Consider the following 25,220-nt stretch of genomic DNA (forward strand, 5'->3'; position numbering starts at 1 on the left):
TATATACCCCCTTAGGCATTTTTAAAAGAGTAAAAAGAAAAAACAAGTATTACAATACTAATTTATGTCAGATTTCTTATTGAGTGATATTTTTACACAATTTTAAAAAATTATGAATATTTTTGCACTTTTTCAAATAAGGGATAAAAGTGCTATGCATTCTGCACTTCATGAGGCCGAACATGGCTTGCCTCGTGTCGGATAGAGAAGCCTACCTTTCCTGCACTACGGGCCGATGAATCACGCTCGTCCTACTGGCAAATCAAGTTCAAATATGTGTACTTTTTAAATCTTAAAGGGTATTTATGAAAACAATACATTTACTTTGATTTCACTTTTGAGGACGGACAAGCAGGAGGGAATATAATAGAATGGAACTTAATCATCCATAGACTTATAAGAACTGTTCACACTTCTTCGTATCAGTGGTTCATTGACGGCCTTACAAGATATAAAGGGTGAAGAATGCTGGCAAAAAAAAAAATAAATAAACGCTTTCACTGTTACAACAGTTTCGATGTTTATTTAAATAAACTCGCAAAACCTGAGATATTTTCCAAATGAACAGCTAAGACAGAAAACTCTACAGTTACAACAATAAACTGCAAGACCAGATTGGATGTTTATTAATGACCTTCTTTAAGACTTGGAAAATCTTCCCTAATCAACAGCAAGGATGTATTGATTTCTACCGTTTCGGATCGAGAATAATACCACAGAATCCTTTCTTTTCCTTGGACATGGACAGTAAAATTGAATTGGAACATCATAGCAGGACATGACAGTTTTACAACAATACACAGTTGAAGATGGCGTCGCATGTATTTCTGACTGAAAAAACGCAGTGATTCTTTCTCGCGTTCATAAAACTCCGACCTCAAAGCAACTAAGGGAATACCCTCCCGCTTTATCTGAACTTGCTTTAGAATTTTGCAGTCTCCATGAGTCCAAGAATGAGTTCACATCATGAAATCCAAGAATGAGTTCACATCATGAAATCCAAGATTGAGTTCACATCATGAAAACCAGACAGGACTAGCAAACCATTTAGACTATACTAGGTGGATCCCCAACCCAGTTGCAAGTGGCACGGGGCCAGCGAGTTCTAATGCAGTCCACCAAAGGTGCATGTTGCGAGGGCTCAGGTTTGGCAACTTCAACAGTGTCTTTCTCGCTCGAGTCATTCCTACTTGAACCAGAGGATACTGCTACATCTGCCATGAATTCCTCGGCAGTCCACCTTGGGGGGACTGAAACTCTCAATTTTGTGAGCCTAGGTCTTTGCACTGGAGTCTCACCTCCAGAGTTTGCTTGGCTGCCAATCAAAACCGACTTTGCAATCCCATTAAAATGGTAAAGATCAAAAACTTTCTTACCCATCAGTCCAGTTGAATCTTTTACGCCTCCCAAGCTCTTGTCTAGATCCAAAAGAACCTGCCAAAACTCACTCCACACAATAAAACCTGTGCTGCAAAGGTGATTCAGCTTCTCGGCTGGAAGATTAATACTTGCTTCCTTGAGGACTTGGTGGAAGCCCTCCACGCTAATGAAGCCACCACCTCCACTCTGATCTTGTGCATCAAAAGCTCTTCGGATCTGCGTCTCCCTCCCTTCAAGTTCATTCTCGTCTTGAACAGTGGTATCAAGCGCAAATAGGACTGTATAATGAGACTCACTTCCAACAACCCATATTGGCCATTTTGGGCATTTTAGATATTGGCCAACCTTACAGAAATTAAGGGACTCTAGCAGAGTGAGGAATCCAACCTCCACAGTTGTGGAAATACCATTAACGAACATGCCACCACCTAGGTCCATTCTCCCATCAAGCACGTTAGCAACAGCCTGGCCGCAAAGCAGTAGGTTTACAATTTCCTGTTCCATGGCTATCAATGTTTAGCATAATATTCTATAGTTACCCAGCAAATCATAATAAAGATTCAGATGGGAGTGAATCTAATGATACCAAATACTGAAACATAAAGTGAGAAGAATGAATGCTTAAATGGTCTGAAATTACCTGTGACGCATGCCCAAATGGAGTAGTGACTAAAGATTGAGAAGGATCGTCCCTGTCAGCTTGAACAGAATCCTAAGGAGGAAACAAATAAACAAACTTTTAATGCATCAAAACATGAATAGTCCATAGAAGAGGTTAATAGAGCAGCAGTTAGCACGTGAGATTTGCTTCTCAACTGGCATGAAAGTGAGAAGCACGTGACACATCATAAATGTCTTGTGTGAACTTTTAAAAAGGTTTTAAATGAGGAAAAATAATCCAATGATCAATTAACATTTCCTGGAACCACAATAAACTTTAAGCCTGACTTCACAAACTTGGACCAACAATGTACGGATAAAGAATGCTTTGAAAGTATCTTGTCCACCAAACTAAAGAAGGAATATTCCTACTCTTTTTGCAGAATTTGACAGAAAGGGATAATTCATGTGTCACACATATAAAGATAATAAGAAGATATTTGAATTCAGGAAAAAAAAAAGATATTTGCAAATTGAAGCTTGAACAAAATTGCTTTAAATGCCGTTGTTAGTTGTTACTATATGTTTCTCGTTTTCAGATAACAACGTTGTAGGTGCAGATAAGGGTAATGTAGTCCCGCTACAGCAGGGTCCTGGAGAGGGAGGAATAAGACAGACCTAACCTTTAATATTTCACAAAGTCACTATTCTGAGACTCGAACTTGCAGTAATCACACTGACGTTCAAGCATTAAACCAATGAACCAACAACGGCCCTGTTTGCAAGTGCATATGTAAACAAAAATTAGATGCTCATTTTAACTCCAAAAAGCCTTGCTTCAACTGTTTTTTCGTTTCTTTCTTTTTCTTTTTTTTGGATAAGCCAACTATTTTTTCGTTTCAAAGGAATTTTAACTATTTATTACTGGCTACTGAATCATGTCTCACTATTCCGCTGTGTCTAGAATCATAAATTCAGTTAACCCCCCATTGCCAAATAATTTCCTATCTAGCTCAAACTCAGATTAGTTTTCTTCCTCCTCTCTTAAATAGATGCTACTTTTAGCGTCTCACAAATGTTTTCATTGTCTGATTTCTATCATGATAATGTTATATGTTTCTTAGTTGCACAGCATTCTATTCCATAGAAGCAGGCCTAGTTTTATAGCCATTTTACAAAATTGTCTTTCAATTATTACCTTTTTCTCTCTGTCAGAAGCGATTTTATGCAATTAGGGTTCTCTGTGCATTGCCTCTACTAACATGGATTAGGGTCTATGGGAGGATCATTCCTTCAAGTTGAACTCCTCCACGTCTTCTTCTTAACGGCGAGGTTGAGTGCTTCTCAACTGGCGATGGTAGGACCTTCAGAGTCTATCATCGAAGTACGGCAGAAAGAGAATCAGTCCTCAAACCCTGCCATGTTGGACGCTTCGATAGAGATGTGGGAAGCATCGGGTCAATCAAGACGTGGGCGATGCAAAATTGGAAGATCGCGTGCAGGATTACGGTCTCAACCATGCCTGATCATCTCCTTCTGTTCAGATACCATTGGAGAAAGAGGCACAAAGAGTCCTTACCTCTAGTAAGACGACATGGGGTAACACTACTTTGGCAATTGATGTTTGGTACTTTGCCGTCGGCTGCTAGGCAGTGAGACCAAGGGGAAGGGAAAGACGAGTAGTGATGTACGGGTTACCTCTTCATCTTCGATGTCGGAGGTTGTTCGAAGCCGTAGGTAATTTGTGCGGTGGTTATCGAGGAGTGGAGTGGATAATATGGTGGTAGGAGAGAGAATCATTCTATTTGTATCTCATGAAGGATTGATCCCAGAGTTCATCTTTGTTGAAGATCAAAGGGTGACTTTCAAAGTTGCTTTGAAGGAGGAATCTTCACCATCCATCATGCCGAAAGTTTCTGTTGACAGATCCATACCACCACTTCGATTTTCTTCTCCTTCTCAAGGACAGGGACGCGTGAGGTAGCGCCAGCTGCCCTACCATGTGGCAAATCACGTGATCAATCAGAGGATCATTCGAGAGTTATGAATATTTCCAAGGGTGGGCCTGGGCTGAAGCATGGTGAGCATAGGCCTGTGGATAATCATTCTGGAGTTATGAATAATTTCAAAGTTGGGTCTGGGCTGAAACAGGGGGTGCATAGGCCTGTGCATAATGGGCCTGTGTCCTGGGTTGGGCATAGTGACCCTCACATTAAGAGGAAAGTTCAACGGGGCCTTAATAACCGATTGTCCATTTCCCTGTCATTTACTAAGCCCAGCCCAAATGTCCTGCTAAGGTCCAGTGGAGGAAGCTCAGTCCATGTTCAAGCATATTTCTTCTGCCCTTCAACCATCTGTACATCGGTACTGGTCGAAGGCGGAGAAGATGAGATGGAAACAGATCAGCGCAGGCAAGAGAGATTCAAGCACAACAAATACGAACTTTCGACAGGATTTGTGTTGCTGCAACACAAACACTATAAGACCAGTTATTTCTGCCCTTCATTCATCGGAGTATAGAAGTGCTCATCGGACAAAGCAAGGAAATCAGCACCGCCATGGCAATCGGCTGACCCGTTTTAAAAAACAGAAGTGGATTGCTCGGTCCACCACTCCTTTTGATCCAGGTATGCCCTCTATTACTCATCATCGGAGCCCTTCTTATGCTCCTAATTCTTCTTCTACTCCTTGTGGGGTGCCGAGGAGTAGTGTCGGGATGGTTAAGGGGTGTGAACAGTTGAAGCTGGCTACGATACCGGAAACTGAGTCGGGGATGTGCTCGAGTGTCCTTTCTGGGTGTGTTGAGCCAGTTAGCAAGACTGATTTTAATTCTGGTATGGAATCGGCTGATGGGGTAACAGTTTGTGGGGACGTGATATTCATCTTAGACTGACTGAGGAGTCAGCAACAGCTCTATTTAAAGAGCTTTGCCTTCGTACAGCTTTAATTGTTTGCCAGTCGAAGGGTTAGGGGAGATTGCTTCACACAGTTCGGTGACTCATGACATGGGTAATTCTGATATGGTTACAAGTTTGCAAACAGACTTGTACGTTGAAGGCAACGAATGCGCAGAGGAGGAGAGTGCGGTCTTGAATCCCATCCAACGGGCATGCTCTAAAGAGTTAGTCCCATGGTTGGGACCGGAGGAACCATTGGCTGTGATGCGACCTGATGGATTAGGGATGAATGCTGATATGGGCAAGGACTGGTTTGTTGCAAATATTGGTGTTACTAGTGAAGCGTTGGGTGTATCTTTAGAGGGCAATGATGATCAAGCCTTATCCATTCTTCATGCAATTGTGGAAGGGAGAGAAGTTGCAGAAAATATGCAGGGCACGAAAGAGGTCAAAAGTAGGAAACCTTTAACGTCTTGGAAAGGGGAGCAAGAGGTCAAGAACCTCATTTCTTATCTTAACTATAAGGGGAATGATGGGGTGGCGAGGGAAAGGTTAAGGACCAGAAGTGGGAAATGGGGAGGAGGGGAGATGATTGTTTATGGTTCTTAATGAAGCTACGAATTATTATGTGGAACGTTCGTGGTCTAGATGATCCGGACAAAAGGTGGGTGGTCAAGGTAGCTGTGAGGAAGTGGAGTGCCCATGTTGTTTGCACGAAACTAAGATGGCCACTATTTCTGACGAGGTGGTTAGGAGTCTTTGGGGAGGAAGGTTTGTGGAATGGGAAGCGTTAAACACCTCAGGCACCTCTAGTGGTATCCTAGTTATGTGGGATCGAAGGTGGGTGTCAAGAATGAATGTTTGGCAGGGAATTTACTCTTTGTCATGCGTGTTCAAGATGGAAGAGGACAATTTCAGATGGGTATTTTCTGGGGTTTACAGCCAGTTATTGACAGTGAAAGACCTGCCTTTTGGGAAGAGCTTTGCTACGTTAAGGGATTGTGGTCGTTGCCTTGGTGCTTGGGAGGGGATTTCAATTCTGTTAGGTATCCGTTTGAGAGGTCCACAAGGGGTAGGTGGTCCTCGGAAATGACCCAGTTTTCAGAGTTTATTGATAGTCATTTTCTTATTAATTTGTCAATGGAAGGGGCAGCCTTTACTTGGTCTAATGGCAGGGATCTGGTTACTTTTTCAAGACTGGATAGATTTATGATTTCTAGGGAGTGGGAAGAGAAATTCCCGGATGTTACTCAGGCAACTCTCGTAAGGGTGATATCTGATCATGTTCCCTTAGTTCTTGATTGCGGGGGTATGAGATCTCGGCACACCCATTCCGTTTTGATAACATGTAGTTGAGATCAGAGGATTTCCTAGGGAAAGTCCAGTCTTGGTGGGAGGAGCCGATAGTTATAGGTTCTTCTAGCGTTGTATTAGCTAGGAAGTTTCAGATTCTCAAAACTGAGCTTAAGAGGTGGAACAAGGAGGTGTTTGGGAACCTTGAATGGAAGAAGAATAGAGTTCTCGCTGATATCGCTGAGCTTGATCGTCTTAAAGAGTTGGGACAGGATGTGGAGTCTTTGCGCTCTAGGAGAGCCTCTTGTCAAGCGATTTTTGTTGAGATCGCTACTATAGAGGAGATTTCATGGCGTCAGAAATCTCGGGCTTTGTGGCTTAAAGAGGGGGATCGCAATATAAAATTCTTCCACAGGCTTGCTAATGCTCATAGAAGGTGTAATCATATTAGGCGTATTAGTGTGAAAGGGTCGGAGTTGTGGAGAGAGGATGAGGTGCACGGGGGGATTGCTTCTTTTCACCAGCAGCTTTACACTGAGACGTTAGGGTGAAGACCTAAGCTTGATTGTCTCCATTTTGATGCCATTTCTGAGCTGGATTGAGACAAGCTTGAGGTTCCATTTTCTGAAGAGGAAGTACTAAAGGCGTTATCGAGTTGCAATGGTGATAAAGCTACGGGCCAGATGGGTTTACTATGTGGTTTCTTTTTTTTGATTAGTCTATGCGGTTTCTTATGGAGAGTTGAAAGGTGGTGCCCAATGAGGTGATCGGCACCTTCCAGGAATTTCATTCTCATGGCATATTCGAGAAGTCATTAAATGCATCTTTTATTGCCCTCATTCCTAAAAAGGGTGGCGCCTCTGATATTAAGGACTTTCGGCCTATTAGCTTAGTGGGATGTATGTACAAGCTTATTGCCAAAATTCTTGTTCTTAAGATGAGTAATGTATTGGATGGTATTATTTCGAAGTCCCAGAATGCTTTTGTTGAAGGACAACAAATCTTGGATTCTGTTCTTCTAGCAGGGGAATGTGTAGACTCCAAGTTCAAGAGTGGGGTCCCTAGAATTTTATGCAAACTTGAAGCTGAGAAAGCTTATGATCACGTCAATTGGAAGTTACTCCTTTACTTACTTCAGAGGATGGGGTTCGGAGATAGGTGGAGGAAATGGATCGAAACATATATTTCATCCGTCATGTTCTCTGTTCTTGTGAACGGATCTCTTGTTGGTTTCTTTACGAGCTCTCGAGGTTTGAGACAAGGAGACCCCTTGTCATCTTTTTTATTCCATATAGTCATGGAGGGTTTGGGCAAACTAATGAGGAGAGCGGAAGATTTGGGTTATATCAGGGGGTTCAGAGTCGGCAGAGATGTAGCTCATCAGATAGAGATCTCCCATTTGCTGTTTGCGGATGATACCCTGGTTTTTTGTGATGCCAATGTCTCCCAACTTAGATATTTGAGGTGCATTCTTGTTTGTTTCCAGGCGATGTCTGGGCAAAAGATCAATGTTGGAAAGAGTGTGCCTATCCCGGCAGGGGATGTTCCAGATATTTCCTCCTTAGCTACAGTTCTTGGGTGTGGGGTGGGTGTCCTTCCTATTCCTTATTTGGGATTGCCTTTGAGGGTTTCCTCTAGGAAGGTGGGGAGCTGGGATCCGGTGATCAATAGGTATGAGAAGAGGTTGGCACGATGGAAGAAACAATATCTGTCGAAGGGGGTGAATGTCACTCTTATTAAGAGTACTCTCTCGTCCCTTCCTACTTATTTTTTTATCTTTGTTTCAACTCCCCTACTCTGTCGCTGAAAGGTTTGAAAAAATTAACAGGAACTTTCTATAGGGTGGAAGGGGGGACGAGTTCAAGTATCATCTTGTTAACTGGGAGCAAGTTTGCAAACCCTTGAAGTTAGGCGGTTTAGGCATCCGAAAGTTGGTTCCTTTTAACAGAACTTTATTGGGAAAGTGGTTATGGAGATTCAATAGGAAACGACATCGTCAGTGGAGAAAGATTGTCTCGTATCGGTTTAGGAGGAGAGTGGTGGCTGGTCCTCCAGTCCAGTCTCTGTTGCAGGAGGCGTCGGGGTGTTGTTGGGATGTCTTTTCCTCACACATCAAATTCAAGGTTCGTGATGGTAGGCGTGTCCACTTTTGGGAGGATTTATGGTGTGGAGATCAGTTATTGTCTTATTCCTTTCCTAGACTTTACAGTATTGCCGAACATAGGCACGCCTATGTAGCTGACTGTTATCGGCTTGATAGCAGTGGGTTACGTGGGATGTGCGTTTTAGACGTTCTTTTCAGGATTGGGAGATGGACAAGGTATGTGTTTTTTTGGATTTGTTGTATCAGCAGAAGGATGTTGGCAGAGGTAGTGATGACATTTTATGAGTCCCTTCCACTCATGGTAGATTTGGTGTTCGGTCCATGTTCTTTTGTTTGTCCAATTTCGATAGTCATGATTCCCAATTGAAGACTATATGGCATTCTAAGGCTCCACTTAGAGACGCATTCTTTGTTTGGACTGTCGTATGGGGCAAGACTTTGACGCTGGACAATTTGAGAAAGAGAGATAACACTATTGTTAATTGGTGCTGTCTATGTAAAACAGACGGTGAGTTTGTGGATCACATTCTTATGCACTGTCCTGTAGCGTATGATTGTTGGAACCTCATCTTCAGCATTTTTGGCGTACATTGGGACCGGGTAATGCCTCAGTCCTCCATAGGACTGATTAATACGTGGAGAGGATGCCCAATGAAAAGTTACGCTCGTGACTATTGGAGGACAGTTCCACACTGTGTTTGGTGGTGCATATGAAGAGAGGAATAGCAGAAATTTCGAAGGAAAGGAAGCGTCTTTGGCGACCTTGAAAATTCATATTCTTCATTCTATTTTCTATTATGTGAAAGGAAGCGCTTGCTCCTCGACTGATGACTCAGTTGATCTTTTGGACTCTATTGGTCCTTAGGTCCAACTTTCGTTTTTTGTATTAGGGATGCATTCCCCTTTTGAACGCTCTTCTAATTGAATTTTACTTATCAAAAAAAAAAAAAAACTTCATGGGTAAGCATAACCACACAAAAGAAACTAAAAAAAGGCCAGGAATCAAAGGCATCTAATGCTCAAAAGCGTGCATAGAGCCATAGACTTGACAAATAACTCAGTCTCTCTGGAATGCCACATTGCAGTTAAAGGTCTGGGAAATCCATCTCAAATCCCACAGCCAGCAAAAAAAAATTTATAGATATATTTGAATATGGCTTTTCTTTTTATATCCCTTTTCTATGTGGTCCGTTGACCAATAAGATTGTACCATGCAAACAAAAAGAATCCAGTAAGCAATACATTTTTCATGTTAGCAACTCAAGCAGTACAGTAAACACCATGTAATCCCTATAGGAAAAGTATCGCAGAGATGAATTTTAACCATTGGATTTGTCAAACTAATCTACCACTTTTACATTGTAATCAACTGTTAAAATCTAGATGACTGCAGGTGTACCCACACATTCACAGAAATCCATACTACTATGACATCAAGGTCAAGTAAAATCATGGAAACCAGTTTAAGTTCTACTCTACATGACCTATTAGGGAACTCAACTAGAAATAACTGTTGCAATCTGCAAAATTTTCTACTCCTTTTAACATTGAAACGGTAGTGTCGGTGGTTGGGCTTCACTTTGCGGACTTGTGGGCTCATCTATTTTATAAGATACTTAGGCTTGGATTGGTTTACAGTTTTTAATAGGTCTATGTCCATCTTGACCTTTCAAGCATAACTGTTTCCCCACTATAAGTTTAATCTTGGATCATTGATACAAGTAATTTACTGGAAAATTTTAAAAGATTGAACGAATTGAGGAAGATAGTCCTCCAATGCTTTTGTGGGTTTAGAATGGTGTACACCCAATTCCTACGGAAACTAGGTGCGTAGCCCAAGCCTTTCTAGATCAAGAATAGGACCCTTCTTGCCTAATCTGAATCCAATACCAATTCAGTGTTTGATATTTTCACTCCTTTACAGCTAGGAGGGTTGGGCCTTAGGCGATTAGGTTGTTCAACAAGGCTTTGTTGGACAAATGGCTTTGGAGGTTCGGGAGGAGAGTTATATTGTGTAAGGTGGGGGAGGCGAGAGGTGGTTGGACCTCTAAAGAGATGCGGGCTCTGGTTGGGGTGGGGGATTTGGAATCTCATTCGGAAGGTTTGGAATGAGTTTTCCAAGCATATTCGATTCAGGGTAAGGAGTGGGAGGCTTGCTTGGTTTTGGGAGGACTCTTGGTGCGAAGATAGATCGCATGAATCAACTTTCCGCGGCTCTTCAAGATTGCTTTGAACAAGCAGGCTCTAGTTACCGACTGTTATAAGCTTGATGTGGGAGGGTGACTAGGTATGTGCAGTTTGAGGGGAATTTCCATGATTGGAAATGAGAGGAGGTCACAGAATTCTTGGCCTTGCTTCACTGTCAGGATATGGAGGGGGAAGGTATTGGTGAGCTGATTTGGTCAGGTTCTCGGAGGGTGGTTAATGAGATGTGCACATTAATCAGTGTCTTTTGGATAGCCAGGGGTTTTCTTCCTTGGAAGGCCGTTTAGAGATTGAAAGCCCCCATGAAGGTGGATTTTTTGCATGATCAGTAGCCCTTGGAAGGTTATTGATGATTGACAACCTCAAGAGGAGGCGTCAGATTATTTTGAATTGGTGTTTCATATGCAAGAAGGATGAGGAGTCGCCAACCATCTTCCCTTGCACCGTCCAGTGTCGAGGGACTTCTAGGCCATTTTTTTGCACTTTTCAGAGTTCATTAGGTTCTTTCCAATTCCATTGTGGATGTGATTGAAGCTTTGTGTGTGTGTGTGTGTGTGTGTGTGTGGGGGGGGGGGGGGGGGGGGGGGGGGGGGGGGGGGTGGGGGTGTTTTACAGTGGGTAGCCAGGCCAGAGATGCTTGGAGGGCCATACTCCTTTGTTTATGGTGGGACTAGTGGCAAGAGAAAAATACGAGATCCTTCAATGGGTAGGAAACTCTGATTTGGTCTCTCAAACATTCTATATTGAGTTCTTTATTCTATTGGGTCAATGGGCACTATTGTAAATCTTAGGAGAAATTAGTGGATTTTGTAGATAGCTTGAAAGTGGGCGTGCTCCCCTCTTGAGTGTTATTAATGAAATTTTACTTAACAGAAAAAGAAGATGAACTTATTTCCTCATTCCAAGAGGAGGTCCTACATCAATCTAGTGTTTTCGCACAGGGTGAGAAGCAGCTGTTTTCAAAAAGCTGAAAAAATTCAGATTCGTAGAATGGATTAGGTGCATAAGGTTGCGTTTAATAAGTGCATCTCCTACCACCTAAATTATCTCAATGAGATGCCAAGATTACACTCAATGCAACTCAGCTAACAGCAAAGAAGACTACCAATGCTTTGCTTTTTCTTTGTTCCTTTTTCTGCTAAATGAAGAAGACAATCTGTGTTAAACAAGCTAGTCCAATAAATGAGGTTCCTGCCATTGCAAGGTCTAGGGAGGGTTAGATGTATGCAGCATTACCTCTGCATGTGAAGAGGCTATTTCTCATTTCGAACCTGTGTCCTCCAAGTTACAATGGAGCAATCTGTGTAAAACAACCGTCAACTAAAAATCCTATTAACACAACAGCCCAAGCAATAGTAATCCCTTGGATTGTAAATAATTATCAGTCCCCTTAAGATTACATCGTCATTAAAGGAGTTAAGCAATACCACTTCATCCCCATTAAAAATATGGAAACGGCTAATTGTAATTCATGATAACCATGTTTCTACGATGCCTGTATACAACTTCAAGACTATTCGTACTCACTACAGTTACTAAAATGGCACCTACAAATAGTATTTTAATAATGCAAAGGAAATATGGTATATCACAATTGCTCAGTTAGATACGCTAGTATCTTTTCTTTTAGGCTATTGTCTAAACTGATGCATAGACAGGTTTAGTAAGTTGACTAACAGTATAGTCACCTCTTGCCTTCAATAATTTTCAAGAGTTCACGTGTAAATAAGAAGAAAAAGATAAGAGGGCAGAATTAACAACAGACGGTAAGCATAAAAAATAAAAAGAAAGCGCTTCTTTAAAATTATAAAAAGAATAAAAGTAAAGAAATAAAGAAATAAAGAACCAAAAACTAGGGCATACCAGTCCTCGGGAAAGTAAAGCAGAAATAAGGAATAGCAGTGCCCCCATACGGCTTCGGAAGACAGGAATCAATGCTTCAAGCCTTTGTAATGCACTCGCCTTTGAGGTGTATGTGTTAACTTTCAAAATTTTCTGCAAATCAGAAGCTGATTCAATTGAAACACCTTCGAGTGCGTTTGCAATGATCTGTGAGATGGGACATAATACAAGTCAGAAATTTTTAACATGCAGAACAGCGAGTTCAGCAGAGTGATTGCAGCCATCAGGTCTCCATTTGAACCCAGTGCCCAACCAGATGCTAAAGAAGTGAATTAGAATCAACTTATAAGCAATTTACCTCATCCTTCATTGAACTGTCTTTAGACTGACCAATGCCATGGTCAGACATACTGAGAGTTGCAATAACCACCCCTTTGTTACTTCCACATAGAAACAATATCTCACCCATACTTCTGATCAAGGCCCTGCGAAAGAATTTGCAAAAGATTTCAACAGGTGTTGTCCTAATAGGCAAAACAATTAAAGAATCATGGCTATGAAAACATCCACCACAAACCCACATGAATTAACATTACTTACCAGCTGATCTTACAGAACAAACTTATAAATCCTGAAAACTTATGGAAGTAGAAATTAACTCCTTCAGATAATTAAGGTTACATCTTATTTATTTATTATTATTTGGTGTGGGGTGTGTGTGTGTGTTTTTTTTTTTTTTTTTTGGGGGGGGGAACTGAAACCTTAAAGTATATCTGGTGCAAAAACGTAGCTCCAAGCCTCATGTTGATGCAAAAGTGAAACCAATTCACATAACTTGCAGGACAAAGAAGAAAAGAAGATTCAACGAAGAGGAATTATTTACACTATAAACTATAAAGATGAAGAAATATTTATCAACAGAAAGTCCCACGCCAAAATTCCATATGTGTGCCTACCAGCTATGCACAAAATAAAATAAAATAAATAGAAATAAAAATCCTATATGTAGAAGGAACCTTGATATTAGCAGGAAAGAAAAAAATGCTTCAAATATTTAGGTAGATAGCTACTGGAAACAAATTGCAAGACCCAAGAAAGGATTAATAGTTTCAGACTCGAAAGGATTTTATTACAAAACATCATATGTGAAGTTCAGTGGGTGATATGTGACATGTAGTATGTCCCAGTTATGAAAATCAAAATCCCAATTGCCAATAAATGAGAATTACTATAAAAAGATTAGAAGTAGTGTTAGCCAATGAATTATAAGTTCAGGTCATTGGTGTTAGGGTTAAAAGTAAATAGAATTGCAGAAGAGGATCAATGAATGAAAGAAGACAGAAGCAGCTACGGGAAGGAATTTACATATGTTTTTAAGCAAGAAAAACTTCTTCAATCACTATAAGGTGCAACTAAAGATGAAAATTAAGAGATATGTAACTTCGAAATGGAAAGAGAACAAAAACTAACAGTTTTTACTGATCACAAGGTACATTCGTTTAACTATTTGTCGTGGTTTCTAAGCAACATCGAATTCCCAACCTAAAAATAAATAAAAATACTAAGTACTGACCTTCTCTGAGGTTAGGCATAACTACATATGGTTCCTCTCTAGTTCATTGTCACTAACCTTCCCTGAGGTTTTACTTTGTGAAACAGATCCCCCCCGTCACGGTCATTGGTAATCAACATCATTTTCTGCTTTCTCAGCAAACTGAAATTTCCAAAGGCCAGTTTGTCCTTGAATACATGAAAAAGATATTATTAACCTTGTTAAGTCACGCAAGGTACTTAAATACCCTATTTTAACAAAGAACATTACAAATATACCCTCATTTACAACAATCCTCATCCTTTACTTCTGCTTCTTCATTTTGAGAAACCCTAATTTATAAATATATACCTAATTTACATATACCTTATATAAATTCATAAAAGTACAAATATGTAAATATATGCATGTATATATATATATATATATAGTTGATAAGTAAAAAAAAAAAAAAAACATTTTTGCATATATATACTTATACATACATACATACACTTGTATGCATAAATACATATACTTGTGCATACACATACATATACAACGTGTATTTATATATATATATATACACTTATATATACATTTTTTTAAAACTCTTCTTATATAAACTTTTACCACATCTTTATATATACAGAGATATGCTTTATAACATACTAAGTGTTCTTCATTCACAAACGAAAACCCATAATTAATAATCAAAACAAATCTCACCAATCTCTTTCTCAATTTAAAAGCTCATACAGTTATGGTGGAGGATTATGTCCACCTCACCCAAAACACAAATAGTATTTACAAAAGGAAACAATTTCAATCAAATAAAGCTTTCACATAAACAAACAAATATTAATCAGTAAAATATTCAAAATCTAAGGTACCCTGGCTAAAGAGGGACAGGGATCTTTTATGTGGAAATAGAGAGAGAAAGTAGAGAGGAAGAGATCAGAATAGAGGGAGTGAGAAAACTGTAGATGAGGAAGGGCTGGGGTGGTTGTTGGAACAGCTAGCATTTGTTGGGATGTGGTCTCCCAATTGCTAGAAGTACTCCTTTGATGTGATCACCAGCAATGATCTCAATGACCAACAAGAAAATGGCAAAGATAATGCTAGATAGTTCATCAGCGGAACAAGATTCTATAAAACATAGGGACAGCAACAATAGCGACACCTGTTTCTTCAACATCAAGTGGTTCTGCAATTCAAGCACAGGCGTCTGTGTGTGCACGCGTGTTGTTGTGTATATGAATGCCCCTATTGTAAGGGGAGACAATTACACAAAGAGGGAGCAATTGGTACAAAAGGAAAATAAAGAGTAAAATAAAGGACAGGATAGTTCTTTTAAGTTATATTTGACCCCTTTTTTATTTTTGAGAAAGAAGTATTATAATAAGTTATGGGTAAAAACACAATTTTAAGCGTTTCCATTAACTGCGTCTAACAGAGTTCACTGACAGGGGAGGTCAGTTTTAATTTTCAAACTAGAGGGAGGTCCCTGTAATTATGCCTAACCTTAGGGGAGATCTGCATAATTTATCCAAAACAAAAAAGAGTTGGATGATGTATGCTGTGTGATGGAGGCCAAACAGAATGGCTCAAAGAGAGAAGGAGACTTTATAGCATAGCGGTTACCATAGAAAATTCAAGTCGGTGCCTAATTTTGGAGGTAACAGTAGTTATATAAGTATATTCAGCATGATGGGGATCATTTTAAAATTTTATAAGCAAAGCCCAGAATGGCACCAGGCTTGATTAGTAAAGGTATCATTTTCTCTGGGGTAGGTAAGTTGAATGTTAAATAAGGGCAGTGCTACTCTTCAGGATTGAGGATCTCTCCATTTTATCCTAGACCCAAAATGATCATCACCATCTTTATTTTCAGAAATGGTATGTGCTAAAGGTTCATTACCTGACATGAGATTAGCACTTATTTTTTTAGTTTTTGTTTATCTTTCCAGATAGCTGTAATGTCTTCAGGGTATGTTGTTAACAAGCTAAAATAAACAAAGTAAATTGGAAGGATAAATCACCTTGATTTTGTATCTTCAGCTAGAGAAGCAAAATCCGATGCAACACTTGCAGTTTTAGCCAATATCGTTGAACCCATATTTCGCGCCATGTTTGGTGCAACTTCACCTAATTCTTCTGGAAAGAACAGAAGGTATTTGAGAACAAAGGCCTGCACAACCAAACAGAAATTGTTGTAACATCAACATACATTACAACAAATATTCTGAATGATCATAAAATATAAAAAAAGATCAAGTAGACAGCATAATCAATTGCATCAGGGAAAATATATATATATATATATATTAATTGCATAGACAAAATTATCATTTAGTCTCATCAAACAGTGTCAGATGCACAACAATTCAAAATATATAACATGTAAAAATAAATTTACGAAAATAATAGCCATTGAAGGAGTGAAAAAGGCAATGATGAAAAAATATGGTTAAGAACTAGTGAAGAAATGTTAAGGACCTTTATTAGTCATCTAATAACCATGAGATATGGAATAAAGACATAAACTATCAGGGAATAGCAGGAAGAAATACCATAGCTAAATGAAAAAAGAATAAAGATATTTTTATTGAAAGCTTCTACTTTAAATACTCCAGATATGAGCAAGATACCATAAGTGGGACAAACTATCTATGATATAGTAAATGGAGCGTGGAATATACGCTCATGCTATAGATAATTATATTATTTTGACTTATCATGTATTAGTAACTGCTACAATATTATTACTTAAAAGATTACTCAATCCAACTGTCTTGGCTTAAACTTTGATCAAAAATATTCAGTCCCCTGGGGTCCATTTGGTTAGGAAGATAAAGATGCTAGAAAGTGAAAGTACTAGAAAGTAAATTGAAAGAAAATGGAACAAGTTTTTTCGTTTGTATTTTAGACATGATGACAAATTTTCAAGAAAACTGTGAGAAAATTCTATTTTACAGTCTAAAACATGGAAGTTCGAATTTTTTTTTTTTTTATCTTATTCATAATAAACATAAAGTAAGTCCAAATGGATTTGTATTAAATCAACCCTCTTTACCCAATTCATTATCCTGCTGTTTTAGAAAAATAAAAAAATACTAAAAGTCAATATTATCTAATTAAATTTTAAAGAATAAATAAAGATTCCATATAGTGAGACACATGCACACTGCTGATATTATTAGCTGCAACATAAAGTGTGGGAAAGTTGCACAAAAATCATGCATTACTTGGACCTCATTTTATGTTGTAGCTTTACCTTAGTTGTGATATATTTGATAAAGGAAAAAAAAAAAAAATGTGTAACCAATCATTACATAAAGTGTGGGAAAGTTGCACAAAAATAATGCATTACTTGGACCTCATTTTATGTTGTAGCTCTACCTTAGTTGTGATACACTTGAAAAAGAAAAGGTGCAACCAATTATTTTGATACCAAAAAAAGTTGGGAACTTGTAACACTGTGTCTGTAATTATATGAAATTGAGAAGAGAAGTTGTGGAAAGAAACACTAGGTATAATAGTACACTAAAATGCACAAGGACCACATTCACGGGAAGGGGACATTTACTTGTTTTTATGCGGAGAACATTTTTTGAGAAAATTACCTATTACAAGAGAAGGGGAAAACCAGATTGAATTACCAGTGTAGTTGGTTATTTCGCAAGATTAAAATATATTGTAAATTTCTGAACCTTCCTAGCATAACATTTGCATCAGAGAATTCAATACTTCATTATCTAATACATCCATAAGGTCCAACCTAAGTTCCACACAATCTTTTTAGGGGTGAACTTACACAATTAAACTTGGACAAAGATAGCATAAAGACTGGGTCAACATTGTGCCATCACAATTGTTGTGCTATCCCAGCCCATGGCCACCCTTGTTAGACTTTCCAAATGGCAGAGCATTCATAAATTCATTGAAGAGAAATTTGTTAATCAAACATAAATATAAGGATACTCTGTAAATATATTTTACACATAAATTATATATCAAGAATATAATAGATTTATAATTTGAAAAAATTTGAAAATAACAGGACAGCATAACAATTGTTACCTGACACTGAAAGAAATACTTAAATAACATGAAATAAATTTGTTTTCAAGTCACAAAATTTTGGAATTCAATGAACCTAAACAGGATTCAGTCTAGATTCTGAACAGTAATTAAAAAACATAACAAAATAAAGTATAATACCTACATATTTGAGGCCCAAAATCTTGAAATAAATAACTTGTAATACTAGTATATTCTACATGAACTTTCAACAAATTGAACTATAAAAGTTATAGTAAATGAAAGAAGTCGTACTAAAATTAATTAACATGAACTCAAATTTTATAGGACTTCCTAATCGCACGTGATCATATGTGATGAGCACCACAAGAGCATCATCCCTCAATAGCAAAATTATTTGAGGCACCATAACATTGAGTATGGCTCTGGTATGTAATATCCATCATTCCACTATCCACAAAGATTCTCCAAAATGAATGAAAATCAAGTTGAAATGAATATACAACCATGCATCAATTTACATCATTAATGAATAAATTTGTTTTGAATTTTATGAACTTACAAGAATAAATTCCACTTCCTTGGAGCTACCAAAGTCTCAAGCCACTCATTCAAATGCAATTAATAATGTATCAAAATTGTAGTAAATTGTATTACAAATTAGCCAGTTCACAGAACATTTCTAACTTTATTGTAGTAGATACATGATATGACACACTATTTTAGTGTATGCCTAATCATCAATAGATTATGTAGATCACATCACTCTTTTGCTTGTCATGTGTACAACAAAACCTCAATACATTTTTGCTGAAAATGTGTTATGCGTGTGGAGTTAAAGTAAGAAATCAATGCATTACTTGTATGGCTGCCAACACACCACATGGCCCACCTTCATGCTGCACTAAGCCCATGGATGTTTCTGGATCAGGGCTAAACCTATAGGAAAGTTATACATATTATTAGCAAATAAAGGGTATAACATCATAAATAAAAGTATGATTTATGTTCAATCATTTATAAGAACACAAACGGAAGAAACAGTAATCCATAGAAAGAAAATGATCAAATGTTCAACCAGATGAAAGAAACCTATTCTTATTTTTTCTACTGGTGATTAATAGACAGACATGATATCGAATTCATAACTGATAACGGGAATATTTTTTTTCCCTGAGGGCCAAGGTGTGGTACAAATTGATAGTGGAAAGAGACAAAAATAACAATAGCTAACTCGATATCTACAAATACTAAGATCATTCAGTTATTATATTTATTTGATAATTGTTCTTAGTAAAAATGATTTCATAATATTCATCTTATATTTGATCAGGCATGAATAATTATCACCAAAGCAACATAACTCATATATTTGACAATGTGAAGTACAAGTGCAACTTCCAACCATACCTTTTGTGTTTGAAATGGTCTATTGTTCTGTACCTATTTCATATGATGGTATAGATATTCGTAATGGCATTTAACAGCACTATAAATGATATTTGAAACCAATTTCATCTCAGGAAGTACTCATCTATGTTTTCACAAGTACCTTCATGCTTCTAAAAAACCCTGTTTGTTTCCTTATTCTTGTATGTCCATATGCGAGAGAGTATAAAGAAGTGCTAGATTTTCCACAAAAAAAAAAAAAAAAAACTAAGAAGAATGTATCATAATTTCAAAGAATAACCCATGCTCTAAACAACATAATGGAGACAAATGGCAATTCCCTTTAAAAGTAAAAAAGAAAAGGCATGGACAGGATACTTTTAACGACCAACCTTTGATCTGCCTATTTATGATGAAGGGCCACTTAGGATGCTGCAAAATTAGGTTTGAGTCTATCTGATTATAATTTTATACTTCCGTAAATTTGTTGGTCACTTCCACATGTTAATTTTTTTGTGTTTCTGGCATGAAGGTTATTGTCGTAATTTAAGACATGGATTGTAATGTGGTCAATGGATCGTGTTTTGAGTAAAGTTGCAAGCTCATGGTATTGGGTTTTATTTTGAACTTTAGAAGGTTTATACAGTTATCTTGTCAAAGTCTTTTAGTTTCTATAAAAGGCCATAAACCATTTTAGAATTTTCTATATATGGAGAACAAATCCTATTCGAGTTTGGATTAACTAGAGGTCTCCATTGTTATTTAATTATTTCAATTAAAAAAATACGCTTTAGAGAAATTCTGAAGAAATGAAAATTGGTCCCAAAATTCTCCTTTAATGTTGTTAAGTCATTGTTTGTATGAGTGTTGCTTAGCAATTGTCCTACATCACAATATGTACTCATTTTGGGGAACAAAAGAACAAATCTTGCATAATGCTCTTCAATTTTCACTTCAATGGGAGGTCAAGGGTTCAAGCCTCCATGGAGGCATGTGTGTGTGAGTACCAATTATGAAAAAAAAAAAAAAAATTCACTTCAATGATTTTGACACTTTAAAAATGTCATACATATAACATTTCCACTTTATTGAATATCATTACCTAATGCTGTTCCTGCATAACTTTCAAAGATCAAATCCAAATTCCATTTCATAGAGTCATCAAGTAGTTCAATAATGTCACAAAAATTTCAGCTTCTGAAGTTCATAAATGGGACATGACAGATGGCAACAATTACAATTGTTGAAAGAGGAAACAGAAGAAGACATGAGAAACAAATAGGAAGCCACAGCTGATAGAGTAAACACTTTCTGGAATAATAAATACACAAGAAAAAAATTATGTCAACCAAAATTCCATGGAAGACAATGAAATGAAAACCCTAGAAGTTCCTGTTGACCTTTTTACACAGACTTCCAAAAGGATTGAGCTACTAAGGATGAAGAAAGCAAATTTGCAACAGAAAAAAAAGTTCAGAGACAAGCTAATAAAATTTCATATAGAGAAAACTTGTCTTGAAGGTAATGTTCTTGAGAGAAGGCATAGAACCATGAAGGGATGGAACTGACGTTCATCATCCCAAAAGTTTTCAACCATGTGAAACAGCATAATATCTGCAAATGGGTAGTGAAGGCAATATGAAGTGTGGAAGTAAAATCCTTTCAAAAATGTCACAACAACATGATTTTCTCCATATTATAGAAATCGGTTTTCAAGCTAAAAACATATATTATCTCCATTCTATGCAGCAGTAGGAATCATGCATGATCAACTCAAGCTATCTTAGAAATAAGAGACCACAAAATCTTAGAGATGCAATCAAATTCAGCATAACCATCATGTAACGCTCAGTGCAATGCTGTTGTAGAGGGTCAAGATCATCTATTAGGTATAAAGAAAGGCCAAAGATATGAGATTAAGAATCCAGTGTAAAGAAACAAAATTTATTGGTAATTCTAGGAAATGTCAAATTATAGGCAAAAAAAACTTAGCATTCGACATTATAAGATCAAAGAATACACAACAAATTCAATTATGCAATACCATACCTAATCCCCTGATTACACCACTGTGCAAGTATATCCCTAGTCACTTCACCTCCGAAAACCATAGAAAATAATTGAATTGCCTCCGCCAGTGGAAGTTCCTCCCCAGAATTTCCATTTTCCCCCTTACATTCCTCCAAAACTTTTTTTTCTTCAGCTCTACTACCACAACTTTTCTCATCCTTAGCCCCCGCCACACTCTTCCCGACCTTGGAGGCCAAACCTTCCGTCACCGGCACAGGCACAGAGGCAGCGTTCTTGGCTTCCATCATCCGCTTCTCCGCCGCAGCCGCCATCAGCTCACGCTGTAACTTCCGAGTCTTGACCTCCGGTGACTCCTCTGGCGACGTCGCCGGACCCCCAACCACGCCTGCGTTTTCCCTTGGTTTGCTCCTCTTCGGCTCCGGTGGCTCGTGTTGCATGCTCATCCTCAACGCCATCCGCAAATCCTCCTCGTCTTGATCCGCCATTGAGATTTTCTCTCTCAAATCCCCCACTTTCTCTCTCTAACGAATCCAAAAAAACAAAATTCAATCCTCTGCTAGCCTTAGAAAGTTAGGGCTTCGATTCGATTCGATTGTTTGTAGATCGATATTTGTGCATACATGTAACAACAATCTACAATCTTCTGCAAGCCTGTGAAAGTTAGGGCTTTGCAGATCGATATATGTGCATATACATATATGTACAGATCAAATGAAACACAAAATTAAAATTCACACATATATATATATGTGTGTGTGTATAAAATACAAATATAGCTCGTGATCGAGCAAACAATTTGTAGAATCGAAATTCAAAGCCCCAGGAGTGTTACATACCTATATATATGTGCGTGTATATACGACACACATATATCTGTAATTCTGTATATAATTGAAATTAGAATCGATTTTAAATTTTCAATTTTCAATTTTCAATTTGACCCTTAAAAATGGTTGGTTCGTGCATCGGAACGGCATCGTATTGGCGCGCATTTTGAGTTCATTATTTATTAAAATGACTATTTCATCCATCTATATTGTGTTGATTATGCTTATAACTTCTAGTCAATTTAAGAAAGTAGACGGTTTTTCAGTCATTGTCAATTGAAACAAGGACGGAGGAAACGTATGCTTTGGGTGGAAGAATCTTTACTACTGTGAATTAAAATGGAATTTGATTCTGTGCTATGAGTGAGTTGGTGAATATTGCACCCGGCTTTTTGTCACTTCTTAATAGCCGTTGGATCATTGTTGTCTTCAGGTCCCAGACTGCATTTCACTTCCAATGACTTCGTAAAAACGAAAAACACACATTCAATTTCATGAGTAGTCAAATCACTATTTCCACACTTTAAAAAATTATTTTTGCAACAAATTATGAAATTCACGGCTTAAATTGGAATAAAGTATTTAAAAACTATTTTTTATTTTATTTTATTTTAAAAATAAGGATTCACAATAAAAAAATATTTAATTCCTTCGTTTGTTCTAAATGGTCGATATTGTTACTGTTAGTAATGTGACAGTGTGTGTTTTTGCCACAAATTATGAAATTCATGGCTTAAATTGGAATAAAGTATTTAAAAAACTATTTTTTAATTTCTTTTATTTTATGAAATTCATGGCTTAAATTGGAATAAAGTATTTAAAAAACTATTTTCTAATTTCTTTTATTTTAAAAATAAGGATTCACAACAATAAAGTATTTAATTCCTTCGTTTGTTCTAAGTGGTGGATATTGTTACTATTAGTAATGTGACAGTGTGTGTCAATTCGATCACTTGTTTAGAGCCCGTTTGGCAATCATTTTTGTTTGGTATGTTTTTTGTTTTGATTTAAAACAAAAGTAATATTTCTACTTTAGAGTATGTTCAATAATATTCGAAAGTGTGTTTTGTAACTTTATATTTGTTACAAGATTTATGAAAGCAAAAATGTAATAACATGCTTCGTAAAAAAGCATTGCAGGATTGAAAAATAAAATAACTAATTAAAAATGTCGCGAAAGCAACCAGAAACACCAATTTGGTGCTTCTGTTTTTACCACTTTTTCAAAAACGTTTCGCAATACTATTCAAATCGCAACAAACGTTACCAAACACACTTATGTGTTTTGCTTCGTTACAATACACACTTATGTGTTTTGCTTCGTTACAATACACTACCCAAAATAAAAAAAATAAAAAAACATGAAGTAGAAGCCATTGCTAAACAGGTCTTGATTGCCATTTTTTTTTATATTTTAAAGAAAATTCAAGTGTTACTTAGATTTCATCAAATATTTTTGATGTGCTGTGGATTATTTAATTTTAAATTTTCTTTTCCTTTTTTTAAGAGTTGTTGAGAATAATAATCTAAACCAAATATGCTGTTATTTTGCTGAGTTTTTTTATTTTTGGGTGTTTCAACTGTAATTTTTTTTTTTTCCCCGAACTGTAACTATAAAAATATTTTTGAGCCTTAATTACCCGGGAAAAAAAAACATATTAGTGAGCCTTCCAAAGTAGGGCGCGAATCACCTGCAGTGAGGTTCCCATGCGGCTTCCTGCTATAACTTTTAAGTGGTCCATATTTGGCTACATCATTCTTCAGTTAACGGACACTAAGGCCGTGTTTGGCCAATTACACAACAACATTTCACTACCATTTATAAGTAACATCACAGAGTCTAAAAAGTAACATCACCATTTGTAAAAGGAAATATCACCACTTTTAATTTCAAATAACACTACCATTTATAAGTAACATTTCACCGCCATTTATAAGTAACATCACATAATCTAAAAAGTAACATCAGCACCATTTAAGTAGCAATTACACCAATATTTATAAGTAACATTTCACCACCATTAATAAGTAACATCACAGAAGTCTAAAAGTAATATCACATAGTCTAAAAAGTAACATCATCATTTGTAAGAAAGTAACATCACTACTTAAATAGTGGTGATGTTACTTTTTATACTATGTGATGTTATTTTTTATACTTCTGTGATGTTATTTATAAATAGTGGTGAAATGTTACTTATAAATAGTGGTGTAATTGCCAAACACACTCTTAGTATTTGTTAAGTGGAGTAAAACGTGGTCAATCCAATGTCACTTACCTCTCACTATAAAAAACAGCATGAAAATTGCACAGTAGGTGATTCGCGCCCTCTAAAGTAACATGTTCGTACTACTTCCTACTAGCAGTGAAGAAGATAATAACAACTTTTAAAGTCTGCACCAACTACATTAGATAACTAAATTAAATAGCATTTGTAGCTTAATAGCTTTCTTTGAATTAGATACATGTCCAAACTCCAATGGTTGCTTCAGTCTGCGTTGCAAGCAAACTAAAACCCTACAAGTACGTAAAAATTAAAGGGCAACTAAAGAACTTTTTCCTTTTTCCCTAAATTGAAAGTAACTGAAAAAAAAAATTATGTTTGGTTTGTGTGTTCTGTTCTGTTTTTGTTTTTTTTTTTAAAAGTAAATAAAAATAAAATAAAAAAACAAAAAAGTAAGAAGAAGAAGAAAAGATTAACTGAAATGAGTCGCATTACTTACTGTGTGATTCCTGAATTTAAAAGCAGATTTTCTGTTTTGTCTTTCCTTGTGTGTGGGTGTGTATAGATATATATATATATTTTAAAGATAAAAAAAAAGTAAGAAGAAGAAAAAATTAACTGAAATGAGTTGCATTACTTACTGTGTGATTCCTGAATTTAAAAGCAGATTTTATGTTTTTTCTCATTCCTTGTGTGTGCGCGCGCAGTTTATTATTATTATTATCATCATCATCATCATCATTATTTGGGTCAAGGGCAGAAAACACCCTAAAGTATTCTTACAGTACATATCACACCCCGCAAAAAAAACCTATAAAGTTTTAATTTAATCAAAATTTTAAACCATAAGTT

The 25,220-nt window shown here is 37.1% G+C and overlaps 1 protein-coding gene across 1 annotated transcript; it reads right to left on the reverse strand.

Moving 5' to 3' along the window:
• Window positions 1-364: 364 nt before the first annotated feature.
• LOC132273570 (uncharacterized) lies at window positions 365-22,200 on the reverse strand. The gene is made up of 7 exons (XM_059774537.1): window positions 21,335-22,200; window positions 18,757-18,835; window positions 15,895-16,043; window positions 12,680-12,806; window positions 12,343-12,528; window positions 2,021-2,092; window positions 365-1,875 (listed from the first exon to the last, which is right to left on the reverse strand). Exons 1-7 carry the CDS (start codon window positions 21,799-21,801, stop codon window positions 1,048-1,050), a joined length of 1,908 nt encoding a protein of 635 aa, XP_059630520.1. The 5' UTR covers window positions 21,802-22,200; the 3' UTR covers window positions 365-1,047.
• Between the last annotated feature and the right edge of the window lie 3,020 nt (window positions 22,201-25,220).

Source organism: Cornus florida, unplaced genomic scaffold (genome assembly GCF_030987335.1).
Source record: "Cornus florida cultivar Cherokee Brave unplaced genomic scaffold, ASM3098733v1 CherokeeBrave_3.0.0_Hap2_Chr09, whole genome shotgun sequence".
Lineage (NCBI taxonomy): Eukaryota > Viridiplantae > Streptophyta > Magnoliopsida > Cornales > Cornaceae > Cornus > Cornus florida.

What these genes read in the sequence shown, in the direction of transcription:
- LOC132273570 (XM_059774537.1), bottom strand. Translation starts at nt 21,801, where the DNA reads ATGGCGGATCAAGACGAGGAGGATTTGCGGATGGCGTTGAGGATGAGC. An exon ending in GTGTGTTGGCAGCCATACAA is followed by an intron (nt 16,044 to 18,756) that starts GTAATGCATTGA and finishes TTGGTTGTGCAG; the next exon opens with GCCTTTGTTCTCAAATACCT. An exon ending in GCTGAAGATACAAAATCAAG is followed by an intron (nt 12,807 to 15,894) that starts GTGATTTATCCT and finishes ATTCTTTCGCAG; the next exon opens with GGCCTTGATCAGAAGTATGG.